This window comes from Hemiscyllium ocellatum, chromosome 7, assembly GCF_020745735.1.
Source record: "Hemiscyllium ocellatum isolate sHemOce1 chromosome 7, sHemOce1.pat.X.cur, whole genome shotgun sequence".
Classification (NCBI taxonomy): Eukaryota; Metazoa; Chordata; class Chondrichthyes; order Orectolobiformes; family Hemiscylliidae; genus Hemiscyllium; species Hemiscyllium ocellatum.
The window spans coordinates 105,020,118-105,044,003 of record NC_083407.1 but is presented as its reverse complement, the minus strand read 5'-3'; the positions used below and the strand labels follow the sequence as shown (position 1 = coordinate 105,044,003).

At 40.9% G+C, this 23,886-nt stretch overlaps 1 protein-coding gene across 4 annotated transcripts in view; it reads left to right on the top strand.

Annotated features, from left to right (window-relative positions):
• Positions 1-19,688, top strand: part of creb1b (cAMP responsive element binding protein 1b) — an 85,137-nt gene extending 65,449 nt beyond the window's left edge. For all 4 annotated transcript variants that reach the window (XM_060827623.1, XM_060827624.1, XM_060827621.1 and 1 more), the window contains 4 exons: positions 3,373-3,512; positions 14,754-14,936; positions 17,045-17,201; positions 18,210-19,688. In XM_060827623.1, coding sequence (XP_060683606.1) covers positions 3,373-3,512; positions 14,754-14,936; positions 17,045-17,201; positions 18,210-18,354 — 625 coding nt within the window. In that variant the 3' untranslated portion in view covers positions 18,355-19,688. The remainder of the gene's footprint in view (positions 1-3,372; positions 3,513-14,753; positions 14,937-17,044; positions 17,202-18,209) is intronic.
• The last annotated feature ends 4,198 nt before the right edge of the window (positions 19,689-23,886 follow it).

The following is a 23,886-nucleotide window of genomic DNA, read 5'->3' as shown; positions in this document are numbered from 1 at the left end:
AAGGGCTTTTGCCTGAAATGTCGATTTTCCTACTCCTCGGGTGCTACCTGACCTGCTGTGCTTTTCCAGCACCATTTTAATCTTGACTTTGAACTTAAACCCTGCGAACGTGCTAAACTGCCTCTGACCTATCACCTGAGCTTCCACACTTGCCCTTTCCCATCACACTTAACAGCGTGATTGAGTCCCCTTATCCTTGCTTTTTATCCGACTAGTCTCCGCATTCTAAGGATTTTCTTCCATTTCAGACAACCCCAGCAGAGTGCCACCACCAAATACATCTTCCCCTCTCTTCACTGTCTGCATTTTGCAGGTACCATTCCCTCCAGGAACACTAGTCCATGCCTTGATGACCACTAATACCACCCCACCCTCCTATGGCACCTTTCCTTGTAACCACAGAAAGTACAACACCTCCTTCAACTCTTCCCTGCTCACCATCTCATGGCCGAAACAGCCTTTTCAGGTGAAGCAGCATTTCCCCTGTACCTCTTCCAATCTGGTCTATTACATTCACGGCCCCCATTGTGGCCTAATCTACATTGGAGAAATCAAACTGAGACTGAGTTTGCAGATCACCTCCAGACCATGTGCAAGCATGACTCCAACCGCCCCGTAGCAGGCCATTTTAATAAAGCATCCTGCTCAGGTCCACTTGTCTGTCTTCTGCATGCTGCAATGTTCCAGTGAGTCACAGTGCAAACTGGAGGAACAACATCTCATCTTCAGACTAGGCACTTTACAACCTTCTGGACTTAGATTGAGTTCAGCACCTTTAGATTGTGACTTTACTCCCGTTTATTTCCCTTTTGTTGCATTCATTGTCACTGTGTCCTTTCTCTCCTTCCCCCACACCATCTGTTCTTTCCAGTCTGTCAGTTAGACAGACCATCATTCTGCCGTTCTCATGTTCAATCACTTAATCTGCATTATCAACACCCTTTCTCCCTCAACACTCCATCAACCCTGCAACTTTGAAAAACTGTTGCATAAATTCTGCCCCCTCCACATTAACTCTGATAAAGACTCATCTAGACTGGAAGCATTGGCTTGCTCTTTCCACAGCTGCTTCCTGATCTGCTATGATTTCCATTATTTCTTGTTTTCAGTTCAAATGGTTTCAACACATTTTTTGCCCCCAGCATTATTTTTTTGTAGACATTCAACCTGGTTAAAGTATCATTCCTATCTCACTCTTTTGTCTCTAACTTTGAGACTGCAAGCACTTCCTTTTAGTGAGTTTCTGCAGGTTGATCAGATATGATTCTTTGTACCTGAGACACACAGTTAGGCTACGTTACTGACATTTCTGACTTTTGCCATTGTTAAATAGCTTTCTTGTTGGTATGGATCTTTTCTGCTGAACTGAACCTGCTTCTGTCCGCTCATCTGTAATCATAAATGCTCACTTAAAAGATACTTAATTATGCAGCATAGAAAGAGGCTTTTTGTCCCACTGTGTATGTTTTTCAATGAACACAAAACTATATTTAATCCCATTTACCTGCACTTGGTACATTGCTTAATATGCCCTGCCATTTTAAGTATTCATCCAGATGCTTTTTAACTGTTGTGAGTACCTGCCTCCACCACCCTTTTGGAAACCATACTCCATATTTGTACCACTCTCTGGGGTGAAAAAACTTTTCTTTGATCTCCTCTAAACCATTTGGCTGCTCACTTTAAATTTGTGTCTTCTGGTCTTTGACCTGATTGCCATGAGGGAAAGGGTCCTCAACCTCCGCTGTCTAAGGAAACCAAACCTAGCCTACTCAGCCTGTCCTTTTCATCTGAGACTTTTCATCCGAGTCAATAGCCTCATGGATCTCTTCTGCACCCTGTTCAGTGCAGTTGCATTTTCCTAATAGTATGGTGACAACATTAACTACTGGATTCCAAAAATAGCAACTTTAAATGGATTACATGCAACCAAAACCCTGATGAGGGATGCAGATTAGGAAAATTCAAGAGAGCATGTTTAGAATCACTCAAATTCTATCCCAAAACATGAACAAATTTAAAAATGGATTCAACATCACATTCAGAGCTGGTTGCTCTTAAGATGACATGTCTGTGCAAGAGGCAAATATATTTTTCATAATCTCTTGCAAACTGTATGATTCTATTGTGCAAATATATGAAGAAGTTTGTTTTGCTTCCTGCATTATCTGACCAGGTAGTGTGTCTAATCATTTAGCTTAAATCATGCGATTTCTTGGAAAGGCTGATTTTACTTAATGCTTCAAAAGAAAGTTTATTACCATTCTTTTTAAAAAGAAAAAAGTCAACTTCATAGAACCAAAATCCTGCTTGCTTATCCAAAAGTTCCCAAATTTGAATAAAATGTTATAATCTTTCATACCATCAGCAAAATACACCAATGTCAAATTAGATGACAACCCATGAGATTTTGCAAGCATTTCATGGAGCAATGCTAGTGGCAATCAAGGCCCAGTATATGCAGCAAAAACTCCACCATGTTGATTTATAAATGAATAAATTGGTAGGCTTACTTTTCTTCGGCAAAACATGTCTTTGCAGCTTTGATATCAGATATTTGTCTGAATATTTAACTTATACAAAAGGTTCTCCTCCAAGTTCCAGACTTTACTGGAGATTAAAGAAGTAATCAATTCTGAAGTACCTGCTTCATAATTAACCATTAGGCAGAGTGCAGAAGGACAGTCCTTTTAACATCCCAAAGCACTTAATTGGTGCCTTATCAGTCAGAATTTGACACTGAGCCATAAGAGGAGATAATTAGGACAGGTGACCACAAGCTTGGTTAGACAGAGGTTACCATCCTGAAATGTAAACATTGTGTTTCATTGATGCTGAGTCTTTCAGGCATTTTCTGTTTGTACAATCAAAGGCTTGGTGAGTCTGGAGCATTTTGCAGGAAGGAATGGCGAAGTTTTCGGGAGTAAATTCCAGTGGCAGACTTTGTCATCCTCTGACCATTGGTGACTGACAGAGGTGGGAGAAGCAAAAAGGCCAATATTTGAGAGCTTACAGTACTTGTGGGGCTATGGGGAGTGGTAAAGTTAGGGAGTAGTGTTGAAAGTGAGATGAGAATTGTAAACGTGAGGCTTTACAGGACCCAGTGTAGCCTGGGGGCATGAGGATGATTGAGCTGAAATTTGGTGCTACTCTGCTTTTTAAAAAATGGCTTCAGAGCTTTTTGCTGCTATCAATATTTCTGGAACTCTGTTTAGTTTTTGTCCCGAAATGTCATCTATTAAAAGTTAATCATTGTTCAATGTTTTGTTTGGTAGGATACATTTTAGTGCATCTGTATTTTAGTTTGAGTCTGTTTATTGAGATTTTCTTTTGTTCCTATTGACAAATTACCTTGTTGCATTCACTTTTAAGGAAAATCCTGAATGAACTTTCTTCTGATCCCCCGGGTGTGCCAAGAATCGATGAGGAGAAATCAGAAGAAGAGTCTGTCTCAACCGTTACTACAATGACGATGCAGACACCCATCTATCAGACTAGCAGTGGACAATACAGTATGTGCACACTTCAATTCCAACCTGAAAGAAACATTACCAATTCATTGCATTAATTACTGCTGTGGCTAGGAACTTTATATCAGCAGGGTTGTGTGTATATTGCTGGGCTGCATTTTTTTATTTACATATGACTACACTGAGAAGCTGGAATATACCACTCAGACCCTTGAGCCTGCTCCGCTATTCGTTAAGATCATGGCTGACCTGGTTACTCCACATTCCTCCCTAATCCTGATTAATCTTTTCATCCACTTGATTATCAAGAATCTGTGTATCATTGCCTTAAAAATATTCCGCTTCTGTTACCTTTTGAGTGTGAACTTGCAAAGACTTATGACCCTCTGTGGAAAAAGTTATCTTTTTCTTTGTCTTAAATAGGTGACGACTTATTTTGAAACAGTAACCCCCTAGAACTAGGTTGTACTACCAAAAGGGAACATCATTTCCACGAGCACCCTTTCAAGGGCCACTCTGTCCCTTTATTAATGGAAAGGTACCCAAACATCTATATGCAATTAACAATTTTAAAGGTCTTCTCAAACAGCCAAAAAAAAAGCCATATCCTTTACATATATTTAACCCGAGTGAATTATTATCACCGTTATAAAAGCTTTAAAATTTCTTATCAGCTGATGAGGGTCAAAGGCATTGTCAACTCTGCGCATTCGCCAGCTGTGATTTTCTCTCTCTGTCTATCTATCTATGATACGCAAGGTGCAGACTAACTAATTGACATTTCTCACTGAATCCAAGACAACTTAAAACTTCTTTTCAGTCTGATGGCCTGGAAACTTTCACAGGCTATTTTTTTTTTAAATTGCCAGTCAGCTGGAATGAATCTTCTGAACTGCTAGGCATGTACCGTGGCCATCTATCTCTGCATTTTGTAAAGGTTTCACTCAGTAAGCACTTTCCAGTTATCTTCACAGGTAGCTGGCTAATTATTTAACTGAAGTCACATGTTTTGTCACAAAGCTGTTTTTGACTCTCCATTCAAAAAAAGGTTTATTGATATCTTTTAAAATAAAAATCTCACATGCAAGATTTAAGATTTAAACCAAAAAATCCATTTTAACACTGCTTTACAACAGAGTTCCCAAACAACATACAGTTTCATCACCTGCATACCAACCTTTTGATATTCATGCATTAGGGCACCCAAATCCTTTGGCATCTCAAAACTCTGCAGTCTCTCACTGGAGAGATTTAGATGATATACTATTTTTGATATATTCTTCCTGTCAAAATGAAGAATTTTACATATTCCCATATTGTACACAATTTGCCAGATCTTTGCCCACTCACCTGACACATCCAAATCGTTTTGGAGCATCCTTATCTTCTCATTAAAATTTAGTTTCCAACCTATCTTTGTGTTGTCTTTGGTTCTCTTCATCCAATAAGTTATATGAAGTGTAAGAAGTTGAAGCTGTGATCCCCGTGACATACCATCGCTTGTTATATTTTACCAACCAGAAAATGACACATTTGCCTTCTACTTCCTAGTCGATCTTCTGCCTTTGCCAATATGATACCTCAGACGCCATAAGCCTTTCGTTTTCGCAGTAAGCATTGAATTGGTACTTTCCCATGTAAATAATGGAAGTCTAAGTACAGTGGTTTCATTTTCAACCACAGCACACATTTACTGCCTCAGAACACTCCCACAAGTAGCTACTTGCTTTCTTTTCATCTGTACCCAAACAAAATCTATAGCATGGTTACCTGAGTTTCTGCAATTGTTTCTGTTTTGCGACTGCCATCATTAATTAAGAGTCATCCCTCCCTCCAACTTATTTGGCTCTCTCTTCATCTTAAATAACATGTCCCTCCAATATTCAGGCCCTGATTTATCGTAGCCTCTGTATCAGCAATCAAATTGTAATTCTATTTGTGCTGTCATTTCATCTGTTCTGTTCTGGTTAGCTGTCTGTATTCAGAGATAGAGCCTAGATTTTGTCCTTTTTTTGTAGCACCTATCCTTACCTGTCTTATCTGACATTAACTTGTTAATACCTTGAACCCACTTCAAATGTACATCCCTAAGTATGAAATATTTTGGGATATCTTGAGGTTGTAAAGGGTGCTATTTTAGAAATAAAAAGCAAAAGGACAATGAATGCTGGAAATCAGGAATACAAACAAATTGCTGGAAAAACTCAGCAGATCTGACAGCATCTGTGGAGAGAAGTATAATTAATTTTTACGGTCCAATGACCCTTCTTCAGAACAGACAACTATGTAAAAATGCTAGTTTGTCTTTCCTTTAAGTCTTTTTATAGAGAACCCAAAACATATGAGCAGGTCACTAAACTAGCCTGTTCTAGTGTTTTTACGCCAAATGGATCCCCTTCGACTCTACTTTTTCAAATACTATTATAATATGTTGTGGTTCTGTTCGCTGAGCTGGGAATTGGTGTTGCAGATGTTTTGTCCCCTGACAACCAGAAGCAGCAGATTCAAACCACTACAAATGCAGGAGGAAAAATCATAGAAGCGGCACGGTGGCACAGTGGTTAGCACTGCTGCCTCACAGCGCCTGTAGACCCGGGTTCAATTCCCGACTCAGGCGACTGACTGTGTGGAGTTTGCACATTCTCCCCGTGTCTGCGTGGGTTTCCTCCGGGTGCTCCGGTTTCCTCCCACAGTCACAAAGATGTGCGGGTCAGGTGAATTGGCCATGCTAAATTGCCCATAGTGTTAGGTAAGGGGTAAATGTAGGGGTATGGGTGGGTTGCGCTTCGGCGGGTCGGTGTGGACTTGTTGGGCCGAAGGGCCTGTTTCCACACTGTAAGTCTAATCTAAAAAAAAAAAAAAAAAGCGCTTCACAGGAGGCTCCCAAGCACTGAGGATGTCACCTAGACAGGGGACGAAACATCTGCAACACAAATTCCCAGCTCGGCGAACACAACCACAATAACAAGCACCCGAGCTACAAATCTTCTCACGAACTTTGAACTATTAGAATATCCCTGGGTATACACCTATCTAATTTCACCTTAAATGGATTAGTGCCTTTCACCTTAACTTAATATGTGGCAAGTTCTGTATTCTAAATTCTGTCTTGGTAGAGCCTTTGTGAATTAATTACAGTTTCGTTTTAGTGTCTTTCATAATATATTACTTTTAAGTTTTGAATCCCCTACTTGTGAAAACATTTGGGCCTACCCTATCAGGCATCTTTACAATCTTAAAAGAATTGCCTGGCCACCTTCAGATTTTCATGCATGTGAACCTCCAGGTCCCTCTGTTTGTGTACATCCTCAAAAGTTGTATCATTGGATCTATATTACGTGTCCACATTTCTTCTCAAAATAATGAACAGTAGTAGTGAATGGCAATTGGACACCATTAACTGTTACTTTGGTTTTGTTTTGTTCTACTTCAGCCACTAATGTTGAACTACATTTAAGTGAGCATAGAGTTAATGGTAGCTATGCTTTCACTAAAAGGGGGAACTTCAAGATTGGGGGCACATTTTTAAGATGAGAGGAGAGAGATTTTAAAAAGGACATGAGGGGCAAGTTTTTTGTTTGCACAGAAGGTGGTTCGCATGTGGAGTGTACTTCCTGAGGAAGTGGAGGGTGTGGTACACTTACAGCATTTAAAATACATTAGGTAAGTACATGAATAGGAAAGGTTTGGAGGGATATGGGCCAGGAGCATGCAAGTGGGGCTAGTTTAGTTTGTGATTATGTTCAACATAGATGGGTTGGACCGAAGGGTCTATTTCTATGCTGTATGACTCCATGCCTCTAATTCTATCAGGTCACCTCTGTCAGAGCCCCAGTCTATTATGTTTTCTGATGGTTATACCCTCTTCTGGTGTAATGGGTAACAGTAAGGTATATTTAATAAGTGTTCAGAACCAAATAACTGAATTTACAGGTTGATAGCTATGATCTTACAGCTGTTACAGAGACATTGGTACAGTGAGATCAATGCTAGGAACTAAATATTCAGTAACTTTTGTAAACAAACAGTAAAGGATAGTGGGGTAGAGTTGGTACAGGATGGAATAAGTACGAGAGCAAGAAATGAAAGAGGGAAGGTGACATTGATGGTGTTGACAATGAAGGCAAGTAACAAAGGCAGTGCATTAATCACAAGTGACTTTGATCATGTAGATTGGGCTAGTCAGATTAATACAGGTAGCCAACAGGAAGAGGCTATAGTGCGTACTTTTTTAACTTTATCTATTCACAGGATGGGCGTGTCGCTAGCTAGGACATCATTTGTTGCCCATCCCTAATTGCCCTTAAGAGTCAACCACATTGCTGTGGGACTGGAGCAACGTAGGCCAGACCAGGAAAGGACTGTAGTTTCCTTCCTTAAAGAATATTAATACCCAGGTGGGTTTTTCTGACAATCCGCACTGGAATCATGGTCATCGTTAGACTCTTAATTCCAGATTTTCTTTTAGTTGAATTGGAATTTCACCATTCGCTATGGCGGAATTTGCACCCATGTCCCCAGAACATTACCTGAGCCTCTGTATTAATAGTCCAGTGATAATCCACTAGGCTATTATCTTCCTTAATTTGGTGTAGTTTCCTAGAACAATATGTTGTGGACCAGCTTATTTTGGATCTAGTGATCTGTAACAAGGCATGTTTCATTTGTGATGTCAGAATAAAACAGTGACCATAACATGGTCAAATTTAACATTTAGTTAGAGATGAAGGGCTTGGGTCACAAGAGTTGTACTGAACTTAAAAAAGGCAATTTCAAAGGAATGAGGGCAGAGCTGGCTAGAGCAGACTGGGAAGAGTTTACCAGCAAAATCAGTTGAGGACCAATGGTAGATATGTAAGAAAATAGTTCGAGACATGCAGCAGAAAAGATTTAAACCAGTAAGGATCAAGGATTCTAGGAATGGGATAGGCCACTGTGGTTAACCAGGAAAGCTAATGATAGCATAATTTTTTTTTAAAAGCATACAATGTGGCAAAGATTAGTGGTAAGCCAGAGGATTGGGAATTTAAGAAAAATAACAAAAGGATGTCAAAGAAAGGGGCAGAAAATAAACTTTTGAGGATAAACTTGAAAGTACTATCAAGATGGACAGCAAGAGTATAAAATGAAGAAATGTAAAAGGAGAGGGAAGCTCAAGTGAGCATTGATCCATTTGAGAATGAGGCTTGGAAAATACTAATTGGTAACCAGGAAATGGCAGATGAGTTAAATAAACACTTTGCATCAGTCTTCAAAGTAGAAGACTCGAAAAGCATTCTAAAAATTACTATGCAATCAAGGGACAAAGGGAGCAGCAGAAATAAATACAATAACTATCACTAGAGAAAAAGGGCGAGGGAAACTAATGCGACTAAAGCCCAATAAGTCCCTTGGATGGCAATCTGGAAGTAGCAAGCTGCCACAGGGATCAGTGCAGGGGCCACAATATTCATTAATAACGGGCTTGAGGAAAGAGAATGCACTATAGCTAGGTTTACAGATTACCCAAATGTAGGTGGGAAAGCAAGTGGTGGGAATGACAGAATCTGCAGAGGAATGTGAGCAGGTTAGGCAAGTGGTCAAAAATATTGACCATTGGAGTGCATTGTACAAAAATATGTTTTTTGGCAGGAAGAACAGAATCCGAATGTTATTTAACTGAAGAAAGATGACAAAGTTACAGGGGCAGTTGGGAGTCCTTATGCATGAATCACAAAAAAAAATTACGTTTAGTGGTAATAGAGAAGGCAAATGGAATGTTGGCCTTTGTTTTCAAAGGGAATAAAGTGTAAAAGTAAGGAGGTTTTACTCAAGTTATACAAGGTACTAGTCATACCACAGCTGGGATCTATGAACAGTTTTTGGCCCCTTAAGGAAAGATATACTGCCATTAAACATAGTCAAGAGAAGATTTACTAGGCTGACACTGTTTGGAGGGTCTGTCTTATGGAGAGAGGCTGAGTAGAATGGACCTGTACTCATTGGAATATTTTAAATGAGAGGCAGCTTTGTTGAAACATGCAAGGTTATTGGGCTTGACAGGATAGATGCAGATTGTTTTCCCTTGCAGCAAATTATAGGACTAGAGACCATAATCTCAGAATAAGGGTTGTCCATTAAACACATGGCGAGACGTCGAACAATTCTTTAGCCTCCGCGCCTACTTCTCCAACCAGGACTCCCACCCACCCTCTGACGACCCCTTCTCCTGCCTCCAACACACCCCTTCCAGCTGGACACCGCGTGCTGGCCTCTTACCTGCCCTCGATCTCTTCATAGCCAACTGCCGCCATGACATTGACCGCCTCAACCTCTCCACCCCTCTCACCCACTCCAACCTCTCATCCTCGGAACGTGCAGCCTTCCACTCCCTCTGCTCCAACCCCAACCTCACCATCAAGCCGGCAGACAATGGAGGCACGGTGGTAGTTTGGCACGCCGATCTTTATATTGCTGAGGCTCACGGACACCTCCTCCTACTGCCCCCTTGACCATGACCCCACCTCCCACCACCAAACCATCATCTCCCAGACCATCCAAAACCTCATGACCTCAGGGGATCTCCCATCCACCGCCTCCAACCTCATAGTCCCACAACCGTACTGCCCGTTTCTACCTCCTGCCCAAAATCCACAAACCTGACTGCCCCAGCTGACCCATTGTCTCAACCTGCTCCTGCCCCACCGAACTCATTTCTGCATACCTTGACACGGTCCTGTCCCCCTTAGTCTCAGAGCTCCCCACCTACGTTCGGGACACCACCCACGCCCTCCACCTCCTCCATGATTTTCGCTGCCCCGCCCCCAACGCCTTATCTTCACGATACACATCCAGTCCCTGTACACCTCCATCCCTCATCACGAAGGCCTCAAAGCTCTCCGCTTCTTCCTTTCCTGCCGAACCAACCAGTACCCTTCCACTGACACTCTCCTTCGACTGGCTGAACTGGTCCTCACTCTTAACAACTTCTCCTTCTAATCCTCCCACTTCCTCCAAACTAAAGGAGGAGCCATGGGCACCCGCACAGGCCCCAGCTATGCCTACCTCTTCGTTGAATATGTGGAACAGTTCATCTTCCGCAGCTACATTGGCACCATCCCCCACCTTTTCCTCCGCTACCTTGATGACTGTATCAGCGCTACCTCGTGCTCCCACGATGAGGTTGAACAGTTCATCCACTTTACTAACACCTTTCACCCCAACCTCAAATTTACCTGGACCGTCTGACTCCTCCCTCCCCTTCCTAGACCTCTCCATCTCTATCTCAGATGACCGACTCAACACGGACGTATACTATAAACCGACTGACTCCCACAGCTACCCAGATTACACCTCTTCCCACCCTGCCCCCTGTAAATACGCCATTCCATATTCCCAATTCCTTCGCCTTTGCCGCATCTGCTCCCAGGAGGACCAATTCCAATACCGAACAACCCAAATGGCCTCTTTCTTCAAAGACTGCAATTTCCCCTCAGACGTGGTTGACGATGCTCTCCACCGCACCTCCTCCACTTCCTGCTCCTCCGCCCTTGAACCCCGCCCCTCCAATCGCAACCAGGACAGAACCCCACTAGTCCTCACCTATCACCCCACCAACCTCCAGATACGTTGGATCATCCTTCATCATTTCTGCCACCTCCAAATAGACCCCACCACCAAGGATATATTTTCCTCCACCCCTATCAGCGTTCTGGAAAGACCACTCCCTCTGCGACTCCCTTGTCAGATCCACACAACCCCACCAACCCAACCTCCACTCCCTGCACCTTGCCCTGCCACCGCAAAAAATGCAAAACTTGCGCCCACCCCTCCCCCCTCATTTCCCTCAATGGCCCCAAAGGATCCTTCAATATCCATCAGAAATTCGCCTGCACCTCCACACACATCATTTACTGCATCCGTTGCAAGCGATGTGGCCTCCAATACATTGAGGAGACAGGCCGCCCACTTGTGGAACATTTCAGAGAACACTTCTGGGACACCCGCACCAACCAACCCACCTGACCCATGGCTGAACACTTTAATTCCCCCGCCCACTCCGCCAAGGACATGCAGATCCTTGGCTTCCTCCATCGCCAGACCATGGCAACGCGACGCCTGGAGGAAGAGCAACTCATCTTCCACCTAGGAACCCTTCAATCACAAGGAATGAATACAGATTTCTCCAGCTTCCTCATTTCCCCCTGCCCCACCTTTTCTCCGTCCCAACCCTCAGACTCAGCACCGCCTTCTTGACCTGCAATCTTCTTCCCGACCTCTCTGCCCCCATCCCCTCTCCAGCCTATCACCCTCACCTTAACCTCCTTCCACCTATCACATTCCCAACGCCCCTCCTCCCTATCTTTTATCTTAACCTGCTTGGCACACCCTCCTCATTCCTGAAGAAGGGCTTATGCCCGAAACGTCGATTCTCCTTCTCCTTTAATGCTGCCTGATCTGCTGCGCTTTTCCAGCAACACGTTTTTAATCATTAAAGACAGAAATAAAGGTAAATTTCTTCTGTGTGGTGAATCTGTGGAATTGTTCACTGTAGAGGCTGGGTCAATAAGTGTATTTGTTGAATGAGACGTATTTGTAATCAGGAAGAGAATCAAGGATTGTGAGAAAAAGTCAGGAAAGTGGAGTTTGAGGGCTATCAGATGAGTCATGATCTCACTGAGTGGTGGGGTAGATTCGACAGGCTGAATGGTCTACTTCTGGCATGCCTTATGATTTCTAATGTTGTAGATTAGAACTCTACCACAGTGCTCTACCTATTGTCCATTGAAGCTTCTGTGTAAATTTGACATGACCTTCAATCATATTGTAAAGGTATAGAATTAAGGTTTTCAAAATGGTGAAGAGAGTGAACTCAGTTGGATATGTTATTTGAAATGACAAGGGGCAGAGAGGGTCAAAGAATATGCATGTAAAATACATATGACTAATTGGGCATGCAAATATGGTTAGCTGCATTACTGATTTACAAAATAAATTTATAAGATGTTTTTAATCCCTACAGAGTGGAAACATTTGTTGGTCATTTGATCTCAGTTTTCCTGCATATGGCGTGGCACATCTACTAAATGTCAAAACTCATTTAACAAAAGTCATCAATCTAAAAAGTTAAATCCATTTTCCTCTCTGCAGATGTTTCAGATCCTTGGAGTGATTCCAGCATTTTCTGTTTCTCCACACATGATGTCATAAGGGCCACCAAAAAAAATTTGACTTGTAAATCATTTTGCTGCTATTTGTGATACCTTGATATGTGCAAAGCGACGCCGTGTGTGCTACCGAAATGTAGGGAATATTTGTGATTGGTCAAGTAACACAACTTAATATATTGATTTATCCAAAAAAAAGAGTCTTTGCACTTGAAACATTAACTTTGTTTCTGTCTCCACAGATTTTACCAGATCTACTGAGTTTATCCAAAGTTTTCTGTTTTTATTTCATATTTTGTCATTCATGGTATTTTGCTTTTAATTAATAGACTGGATCTTTTCCTGACTAATTTTCCATATGTTTGTATTCAACAAGCAGTTTGCTAAAAAGCAGTTTGTTAATTGTGAGCCACACTGGGGTGTTTCTGAGAAACCAGATTACAAACCATACAAACTTATTCTAATGGTAAATGAGCATTACTTTCCACTTTCACAGACCTTAATCTCTGTCTTTGTATTACAAAAATCTATTTGCCCCACCCAGTTCCAGTGTCTGCTTCAGATGTAATGAACACGAGATATTTATAACACAATGTTCAGTTTATTTTGTTGAATGTAGCTATGTAGGGCAGCAACTTGGCAAGATTTTCACAGCTACTGTTTCTTGCTTCAAAAATTAGAATCAACTGGTAACTTTGGAAGTAAAGATGATTGTGACAGCTCATCCTAACAAATAAATTAGGTCTGGGCTGTTAGTACAGTAACTGTATTGACAGTGATAGATAATTATATGATCACATGGTCACAATCCACAGTTATTGTGAATTTAGTGGCAATTGTAATATAAATGTTGTAGAATGTAAGCATTGATAGAGACCTTTCAGCCCATTATCCCCATGCCATATCTCTGAAAGCTCCAATTAGCCCTGCAAGTGTTTCCATTTCTCTCTTGAAAGTTACTATTAAACTGCTTCCAGCACCTTTTTTCAGACACCAGTGTGTTCCAAGTCACCAGTTACTTCATAACAAAAGTCTCCTGGTTCCCATTCTTTTTTGGGTTTTTTTTTGCTAATTATCTTCAGTCTGACACTTCTGGTTTAGACCAGAACCCAAGCCAGAGATGCTTCCATCCTGTGAGTGAATTTTTTAAAATTCCCCTTGATTCTCTCTGCTCAAAGGAAAACAGTCCCAGTTCCTCCATAGTGAATGGTCAATGTGCATTCTTCTTGGATCATGTTCTTAAAAGCCTGGAGGTGCCATTGTCAACCCTCAGTTCAAATCAACCTCTTCTCTCCTGTTAACCTGCTAGCCAACTTGGATTTCTCAAGTTGTGCTTGAGAAGGGAGTCCAAATAAAAATTGTCATTGATAATCTGTCCAGTCCAGCTGGAAGTAGAGCAGTCCAGTGCTGAGAACACTTTATGGTTGAACACTTCTCTATCTGTTGAAGCACCAGAAAAGTTGAAGAGAAAGTCTTGCATTGCTCCCTAATAACAGCTAAATGAAACCTGCCTACTTTTAATGTTAAATGTAACATTTAATGCTTTTATGTAGAGCCTGTACTTGAAACTTTCAATAGATGCTTGTTTTCTGACAATATTCTAGATTGTTAATACAATGTTCCAGTCCTGTCTTCATGTGCACTGCCATTTCTCCCTGTTTTGGCATTGGTGGCTTAAGCGGCCTTGGTTTGAAGATTTGGAATTTCCTTTCTAAACCTTGCCACCTTGAACTTTTTTTCCCTTCCTTTAAGGAATTCCTTGACACCTTCCTGTCTTTGATCAAGCTTTTGACCACTTATCCTAATATCTCCTTATGTGGCTTAGTCTCCAATAACACTGCTGTAAAGCACCCCAGCTTTTTAATATGTTAAATGTACTACATGAATACAAGTTTTTATTGTTGCTGATTGAAATTTTAACTAATAGAAACATTGCTCTGTATATTTCTGCAATGTTGCTTGGTTTCATTGCAGACTAGAGAAGAGGGCTCAAAGCAAATTTTCTCCAACTCTGCTCAAATCAGAGCTATGTTTGACAGTCACCAGTGTGACAAAGAGGCTTTGCAAAGTTGTTGTGATTTTAAGTTCTTGTATTTAATTTAATGCTTCCATTGACCTTGTACTTTACTCTTGTCAGTTGCTATCACACAGGGGGGAGCAATTCAGCTGGCCAACAATGGTACAGATGGAGTGCAAGGACTCCAGACACTAACAATGACCAACGCAGCTACAGCCCAGGGTGGAGCAGCCATTGTACAGTATGCACAAAGCCCTGATGGACAGCAAATCTTTGTGCCAGGCAGCCAAGTGCTTGTACAAGGTGAGTTGTTTTGTCAGGTGCTTTTCAGTAACACAAGGTTTCCATTTCTCCTGCAATGCCGAAAGTGTGCCTCTCCTAGACTAATTTGCTGTGGGACCTGCAAGTCTAAAGAATTAGATTATGAGATCGCTTTTGCCAGAGGCCATTCTGTTGAGATGGTGGATACTTGTCTGAGCTTTGTTGAATCATTCACTTTGGTGTACAAGTTGGTGCTAAGAAAAATGTCATGATGTTTAATCATACTAGTGTGTACTGCAGCGCAGTGATGCTCAGCCGAAAGCAGGAACCTGACATGAAAAATATTGCAAGTCTTAAGTTTATATTGTGTGATTCTGTGGCCAGTATATCAATAGAACTTTTACAAACTCGGTTCAAGTATTGGTTTTGTCATATGGTGAAGAGCTTTGCAAAGAGGCAGCTGCATTTTCCGTTATCGATCAGGTTAATGTTGAAAATGTACTTTTCCTCAGTGAGATTAGTTAAGGAGCAGCATGTTAATGGAGTAGAAGCATTTTGAATAAAGCTTGGTGGAGCCAGATAAAGGCAGTAGCAAGAATTATATTCTGTATCGGCTATCACAACATTTTAATATTTTCAACTCCTCATTTGAATTTTTCTTTGAAATGCATCAGCTAAATACAAGTGGAAGTAACCATGGATCATGAAGGCTTAGCTGTAATGGCCCTCAAAACTTTGTGACCTGTTGTTTCCTTAAAAACTGACAAATAATTCTGGAACAATGGGTATGTATTTGGCAAACAAAGATACTTTCAAGAAAAGGAAAATTAGATATCTAAGGTGATAAATTGATGGATTGAGGGTGGACTTGTTAAAGAAAGATTGTTTGCCACAGGTAATGTTGTGAAGTAACAAAATGGTGCCTCAGTCAAGTGAGCTATTTATAGTGTGAGGTGGTGTGACAAGTCTCCGAGAGATCATTTGATTAAAAAAGCAAGAGTCTGATCACATGAAAGAAATTAGCTTGGAGTGGATGAGGGAATTGAGGCAATGTGCAGTCTCTAACAAGGGCGCAGCACGGTCGCTCAGTGGTTAGCACTGCTGTCTCACAGCGCAAGGGGCTTGGGGTCAATTCCACCCTCAGGTGACTCTCTGTGGAGTTTTCACGTTTTCCCCGTGTCTGCATGGGTTTCCTCCAGGTGCACCAGTTTTTTTCCACAGTCGAAAGATGTGCAGCTTAGGTGGATCGGCCATGCTAAATTGCCCAATGCGTGCTGGCTAGGTGTATTAGCCATAGGAAATGCAGGGGTATGGGGACAGGGTAGGGGGTGGGTCTGGGTGGGCTGCCCTTCGGAGTGTCAGTGTGGATTTGACAGGCCGAATGGCCTGTTTCCACACACGGTTTCTGTGAGGACTGGTGGTTATCATTTTAACCTTGCTAGTCCCAGGGCATCACAGCATGGTTATAATCTAATAGCTCAGCACAAAAAAATGATAAATATTAAGATTAGACTTTATTCAACCTTATTATTGATGCCATGAAAGCAAATGACTGCGGCCTTGAACTGAAAACGGTGGCATTAATTGGATTAATACTGGGTCCCATTTATGAGAGCACATACCACTCAGATAATCTGAAATGCTAGGGTTCAGAACAAAATTAAAACTCCTGACTTAAGTATAGCACAGTACATTTACACCCCCAGCCCAAGTCTGTTGCAGGCACTACATGTTAAGTACTGAAGAAAATAAATGAAGAAATTCAGCATTCAGAAGTAAGTAGTTGTAGAATTCTGATATGGATAAATGGAGTTCCTTAAGTAATTAGTAATCAGAGATGTGCTAACCAGTTGTCTGTAGTATCAATGCAAAGGAAAAGTCGCCATAGTCCCAGAGGACCATAGGGCTGCTCTCTGATTAGATAAAAATGACTAGTAATGAGTTTAACCTGAGGGTCATTGCCCCTCTGGTGAGGGGTGGGGTTGAGCAGGTGGGATCTTTTCTGGTAGCCTGAGCCAATGCTACTGCATCACAAACCAGCTGTTGAGTCCACTGAGCTAACCGACCCCAATTAATGTGTTAGGATATGAACAAAGTTAACATCTGTATGCCTGTTGTCTCTTGATGTTTATCTTTTTTTTTCTACTCAGGTGCTGCTGGAGACGTCCAAACCTATCAGATCCGTACAACTCCTAACTCCACTGCTGGCCAGGGAATGGTTATGGCATCTTCACCAGTCCTGCAAAGCCAGCCCCAGAATGCTGAAGAAACCACTCGTAAACGTGAAATCCGCCTCATGAAAAACAGGTAGTTTCCCTTTCCTTTGATTCTGTAAACTGCTGGCTCCGTCCTCATTGGAAAGACCTTTCAGGTCAGCTAAAAGAAATTTGTGACAGTGGTGGGTGGGGATTGTTGATGGGTCAAAGTACTACCTGGCATAACCACATCTTAGCTCTGTGCTAGCTATACTGATCTCACCTGAGACAACAGTTGCTGCAATTGGTCTTAACATCCTTATAGTAGAGTTATTAGCTAGACCTCCTGGTCTTCATCGCTAAACCATGAATCCTCTGGCAATGGCAGAGTGCAAGCGTCAGATGAGAGGAAAATAAGATTTTGCTGTGATGTCCAACATGCTCAACATTTATTTGATATGGGACGGTACAAGTGCATAGTGCTGCAGGGAGCTATTCAGCCAGGCTTGTCTCTGCCAACTTTTGGCTAAAGTAAGTTGATTCTGTCTTACTGTTATCTGTCCCTGCATAGAAGATTTAATAGGGTCTGACTGAGATATTTCCTGTGGCTAAGAATCCACTGTAAATGAACATTTCTTAAAAAGAAATTACATGAATGTGTCTTCCCACCTTTGTTGTTTTAAATTGATGACTCCTTGTTGCTGAAATCCCAACCAAAAAAATGTTTCCCATTTGTCCCTCTCAATTTAGTTTCTATGTCAATATAGTTTCTTTTTAGTTTTCTCTTCTACAGTGAACATAGTACCAAATCTGTTAAATGTAGTGTATTTAAATTGTCAAACGCATTCATTTTGATTCTAAAGAGTTATTTAAAGCAGAAAAGGAAGACGTTTAGGAAAGACGTTCCAGGGCTTATGACCTGGACGCCTGAAGACAGGGTTGCTAATGGTGAGGTGAAACAAGCAGTCAAGAGTTAACCAGCATCGCAGTCTTGAGAGTGGTAGGGTTTGCGGAACATGTCAGCTTGAGTCCCTGCTTTAAGTTGGGGATATGAAGGAAAGGGAGCAGGGAATAATGTTGTCTGCTTGTTCTGACTACTTGCTTTTTCCTTATTTTTCAGGGAAGCAGCTCGAGAGTGCCGTCGCAAGAAGAAAGAATATGTGAAATGCTTGGAGAATCGGGTTGCTGTTCTGGAAAATCAAAACAAGACGCTCATTGAGGAACTGAAGGCACTCAAAGACCTGTATTGCCATAAATCCGACTAGCACGCCATTGTCATTCCTGAGAATGATTAACAGACTTGCCCCAAAAGACTATTGGCATGAGCTGGGCGACTCTGCTACCTTTTCTAACGATTTCTCTCCTCCATGGGAAAAAAAAGTTTAAAAAAACTGCATGGATGCAGTTCCGGCAGCTGCATGCCCATGCACCAGGGGATCATGCATCGGATCGTGGGATCCACCTTGGTCAAATCTTTCTCTGTTCCAAACTCAAGATAGCGTGGAACCTGGTTTGGGCAATTTTTTTTTCACATGAACATTTTTATATACAAACTAACTTATCGGTACAAAAAAAAATTCTTGTCTAGCGTGACCAGGAAAGATCACAAGCAAACATTTTCGTTTATAGAATGTCTTTTTCACCTCCCTCCTCCACCCCCATCATTTTTTTTTCTTCTCCTTGTTGCTCTGGGGTGCAATGTTGCTGCAATCATCCCTTTGGGGTAAGAGTTGTGTCGCCTCAGCCTTGCTTTTGTGGCACCTTCAGGCCTGTACAGTTAAAGGCGCACACTCGTGAGGCAACGCGAATGGCTATGCAGTCGTCTTCTCACCAAGCCATTTGTACGATGCATCAGATTGCAACCCAGCGACAATACAAAACCACACCATATAATGTTGCATCAGAGGGGTTGGCCTATGTTGGAACTGAAGATCCCTTTTATCCAGAGTTGTGGATCTTGTGCACCTAAACTGCTTTGCTTACTGGCCATTCAATTAATCACGTTTTTTAGTCTGAGCTTAAATTTTAAAAGTTGTGTTGGTTTGCATTATATACATATATATATTATATATATATATATTTTTTCCTCTCTCTTTCTAAATGGTGTTGTGATCCAGCCAGACCGTTCTGTCAATCAAACTGAGCTGACTGAACCCCTGCGTGAGGCTGGAAGGAATGTTAAGTTGTGTATTTATCATTCAACAAGAAAAAGTATGTGAGGGACTGAACCATAAAACCAATTAATGCTGTAAAACAGCACCCTGAACGAAGTGGGTGTAAAGTGCTGATTTTTTTTTTGGGTGGGGCAGACGAATTGTTGTGAAACTGGTCACCTTGTTTGATGCCTTTGCACTGTATTAATAACACTTTACATTTTTATACTGTATATATATTTCTAAAAGAAGTGTGACTCTGCAAGGAAAATATAGAACTAGAAAAGGCTAAGGGTTTGTGATACAACCCCTTCACCACTCTCAGTAGAGAGAGCATTGCTGTTGCATCAATTTGAGGCTCAGCACCTTGATTCCACCCCACCCCACCACCCCCCCCAACCCCTCCCGACCCTGCAAAATAAACTAGCCCAGTGCAAATTTTAAAAGAGCAATCTAATTTTTTTTGTTTTGTTTTAATATTGAAGCTGTTATATTACAAAAAAAAACAAAACGTGCTCCAAAGGATGTTACAAAATGAACTTTATGCACCAGTACTTCAAAAAGGTCAATGTTTGGAGGAAGGATAATGCCCACCCTAAGTGACCATTTAAGAATTTCCTTGTGCATTGTGTAATTTGAGTCGTGCAAGTTCAGTAGTTCTAGCTTCTGTCAAATAGTAATCTTGACCAAGAACCAAATTTGGCACTGAAGTCAAAATTCAAGTTCAATAATTTTACTGCCTGAACAACACCTTCCATTTCCTTTACGTCCCACTGGCCTCTATCATGACATGGATTGTATTCAACACAGCCAACTTGTTTTCACCCACACATTGTCCCCATTATCAACTTTTCTTCCTTGGTTTACTATCAACCATCCCTCTGTCTGATGTCACTCTATTTTTCTTGGGCTCTGTGTTTCAACAATCAACTCTCACCCCTATCCCACCACCACCACCCCCAAGTCATCAAGTGCAAACACCATCTTTTCTTAGCTACCGTCGGTTCTCATGAAGTGTCAGTGGACTAGAAACATCAATTCTGTTTCTCTTCATAGATACTGCATAATATCCTGGCTTACAGGTAGTAGGCTAAGAAAATGGAACAAAGGAAATTGCTTATATGGAGAGCTGGTGCTAATGAGATGAATGGAATGACCTTCTGCACTGTAACAGCTCCATGATTTGGGGAAAACCTTTAAATTGTAGTCACCGTTTTAATGTAGGAAATAGTGTTTTGCACGTAGCAAGATTCTGCAGCAATGTGATAATTATTTTGTGATGTTGATTGAGAAACTGAATTGTTTAAAGTATTTCCTTAGTTACCTTTTTGATAGTAACAAGGGTGTCTTATGTTCCCTCTGAGGTTGGTCACAACCTTCTGCACCTGCAAAATAGCTTTTTTTTTGCAAGTCAAGTTATAAACTGAAATGCAATACAGAACATGTTTCAGAAATGATTGAAATTTTCAAACAGAAGCTACCTATATACTTGAAGGGAAACATTTTGCAAAACAATGATGCAAGGGGAGAATTTTATGAACTAATAGCTTTTTTTAAAGGAATCAGTGCAGGTACATGGAGCAGATTGGCCTTCTATACTGTATGAGGACAACCCCATTTGCAAAGACAATACAATTGGAAAGCAAAATATAAAGGTCTCCTTTTAAAGTTAAAAGAAAGTTGACCTTTTAAAAAATATTTCCATTGCTTCTGATTGCACAACAGCTGTTCTGCCCTGGAGACCCAGTTGAGACTGCCTGTCTCAGGTAGAATTTATAGTTAATTTAATTCAGCTAGCAACTTTCTTTCAGGTCAATTCATCCTCTGATTCTCAGTTCCAACAACCAGAAAGCTTTACAATTTCCTCACACCTTACAAAGGAAACTTCAAAAGACCATTTTTATTTCTTTTGCTTTCCCCATATTTAAAAAAAATTCAGTTTTAAATAAAGCATTTATGTTTAAAACCAGTCTTTTGATGGGGAATGTTCAGAATCCTCACAAATTGAGAGATTTCGATCAACTCAATACAGGTACTTGAACTCCTTTTAATAGGGATGGCAAAAAAAACAGGAAAACTGAATTTCTTACACTGAGGTTTATAATATGAAAGGGTTATAGAAGCATAGAAGAATTCAGTGACAGAAAAAAGGAAATTGAATAAATACAGAAAGCAAACATTTGTAGTGCTATGTGGAAAGTGTGGGTGTGTGAGACTAATTGAATTGCTCTTTCAAACCACCAACGCTGGCATGATGGGACAAGGAGCCACCACCTGCGCGCTGTACAATGCTATTGTGTCTGAGTTTGTCTCCTCGGTGATTATTTTATCACTTGTACTCTGAGCTGGTGCTTAAAAATAACCGGTGGTTGGTGGAAAAAGCTTAAGATTTTTCGGTTCACGATGAATGTCTTGGGGTGTTAAGTGACAATTCAGCTATTTTCAGGATGTTCGCTCACGACTCAGTAGCAGGGGGTGTTTTGAAAATCTTGACAATAGCTCTGCCTCTTGCCTAACTTCCAAACAATAAGGATTCATTTTTGTACTTGGATGACAGGATGTTTTCCCTGGTTCTCTTTCAGCAGCCACAAGCAATTTTTCTCTTGCATTAGACAATCACTCATTGAATCTACAGTCAAAAGGGCCACAGTCCCCCGCTCCAGCTCTTTTTCTTGTCACCCTGCAATTTTTTTCCTTTTCAAGTGTGTATGCAGTTCATCTCACTTGTGATTTTTTAGCTAGCTGCCTTGAATTTGTCTTCTGGTTTATGTAACTTGGCAATGTCCCCTTAATTAATCCATTAAAATATTCATGAGTTCCTGAACAACATTCAGTATTCCACCCCCCCCCCCCCACAACTTTTCATCAGTTTGTCTGACCATATGAAGCATCAGAATGCATGCATATAAATATCCAGTAGGAGTTACTGTATTTAGATGTGAATTTTAGTATTGCCTGATTTTCCCTTTCCCTAACCCAAGCTAAATTTTATGACCCTACAAACTAGATTGACTAAGATTAGTTAACACAGCAACAATTAAACTTACTTTTACTGCCCTATATAATCTGAGCCCTGGAGGACTATTGTGATATAGTGATAATGCCCCTACCTCTGGGCTAGAGGGCTTGGGCTCAAGTCTCACTTGCCTTGATCATGTGCCATGACATGTCTAAATGGGATAGCTTGCAGAATGGCTATGATTGATAAGGTGATAAACTAATTTTCTGGAGAGCCCTGTGTAATTTCCAGTACTTAATAGCAACACCAGGTTAAATATAGTGGTGTAACATTAACATCAGAAATTACACAGTTGGAGTTTTCGGAGAGACTAGTTGGTGGTTTTCTGAAAATTCACATTATTTAGAGCTTATTTAAAAATTATACCCCAATGGGAATTCCCTTCAGTAAACTCATTTCTCTTCCAAACACATTCCTTCAAATATATTCATTAAACTTGTGGGCACTTTTTCTGATAGATCCTTAAGTGGTGAAAACTGATTTTTGATTTTTTACAGGACTTTGGTAAACATCCCAAAGGTGCTTTGTTTTGGTTAAATAAAACAAAGTAATTTATTGCAAGCTTTAGTGCTATGAAGGTTGTTTTAAATGATGTCACGTCAGGAATTATGCTCACATGCACCATCACCTGTTTAGATTCCTTCACCAAAAAAGTATGGTGATGTTCCTCACTCAGACATTTGCTTCTTCATAGTAATTATTTGAAACCATGCATCTTAAGGTACCATATAATAATTTTGTTTGAATGCTTCAAAGTTGTGCTTAGGGGTTCTACATTGAGCTGAAGAAGAATGTAAAAGTTTTGGTAAGTTGAAAATTCCCCAAAGGTTGCTGAAATCCGTATCAACTCCAAAGTTCATGTATCAGTTCTGATCTTACTGCAATAGCACCAAAAACCCAATTGGAAACTGGAAAGATATTTTTCATTAGTTCATTTCCAAAGATCAGAAGTTAAAGCTATGAGAATTATTTGGACTCATGGGTTTTTTAGGTATCTGCTGTGGGTTAGTTTTTAGCGTTCACCCCTGAGTTAGAAGTTTGTTGGTTCAAAACCCAATTATGGATATGCATACAAAAATAGTGTAGTTTGAGACAGTCTTACAGTGTAGGACATAATGTCATTGGGATAAGATACTCTGTTAAGTCCCACTTGCTCTTATATGTGTATATATATATTTTTAAAACCCTGGTGACACTATTTTGAAGAGGAACAAGCAAATAATTCCTGGTGCCCTGGGTAATGTGTTCCTCTAATACTGAGGAATAAACAGCTCATCACATTGCTGTGTTTGAGAATGTACAGTGCACAAATTATTTGCCAGGTCTGTGACATTACAACAGTGACTACACTACAGAAGTACTTTGGTCCTGTGGTCATCATACATGCTATTTAAAAGTACTGAAGTAATGTACGTTTTCCAGAGTTATTTCTTCATTCAGAGCTTTCTTGGGAAAAAAGCAAGTGTTTTGTTCAATTTCTGAAATTTGTGGTGAGGTGCCACTGTAGTTCCCTCATGGGGCCTTAGTGATCCTGACAGAAATAAATTTCATGCATTTTGAGTCCCCATAATATCCAATAGTTTGGCAGCATTCCTCAAAATGGCCTTTGAAAAAAGTCACATCAA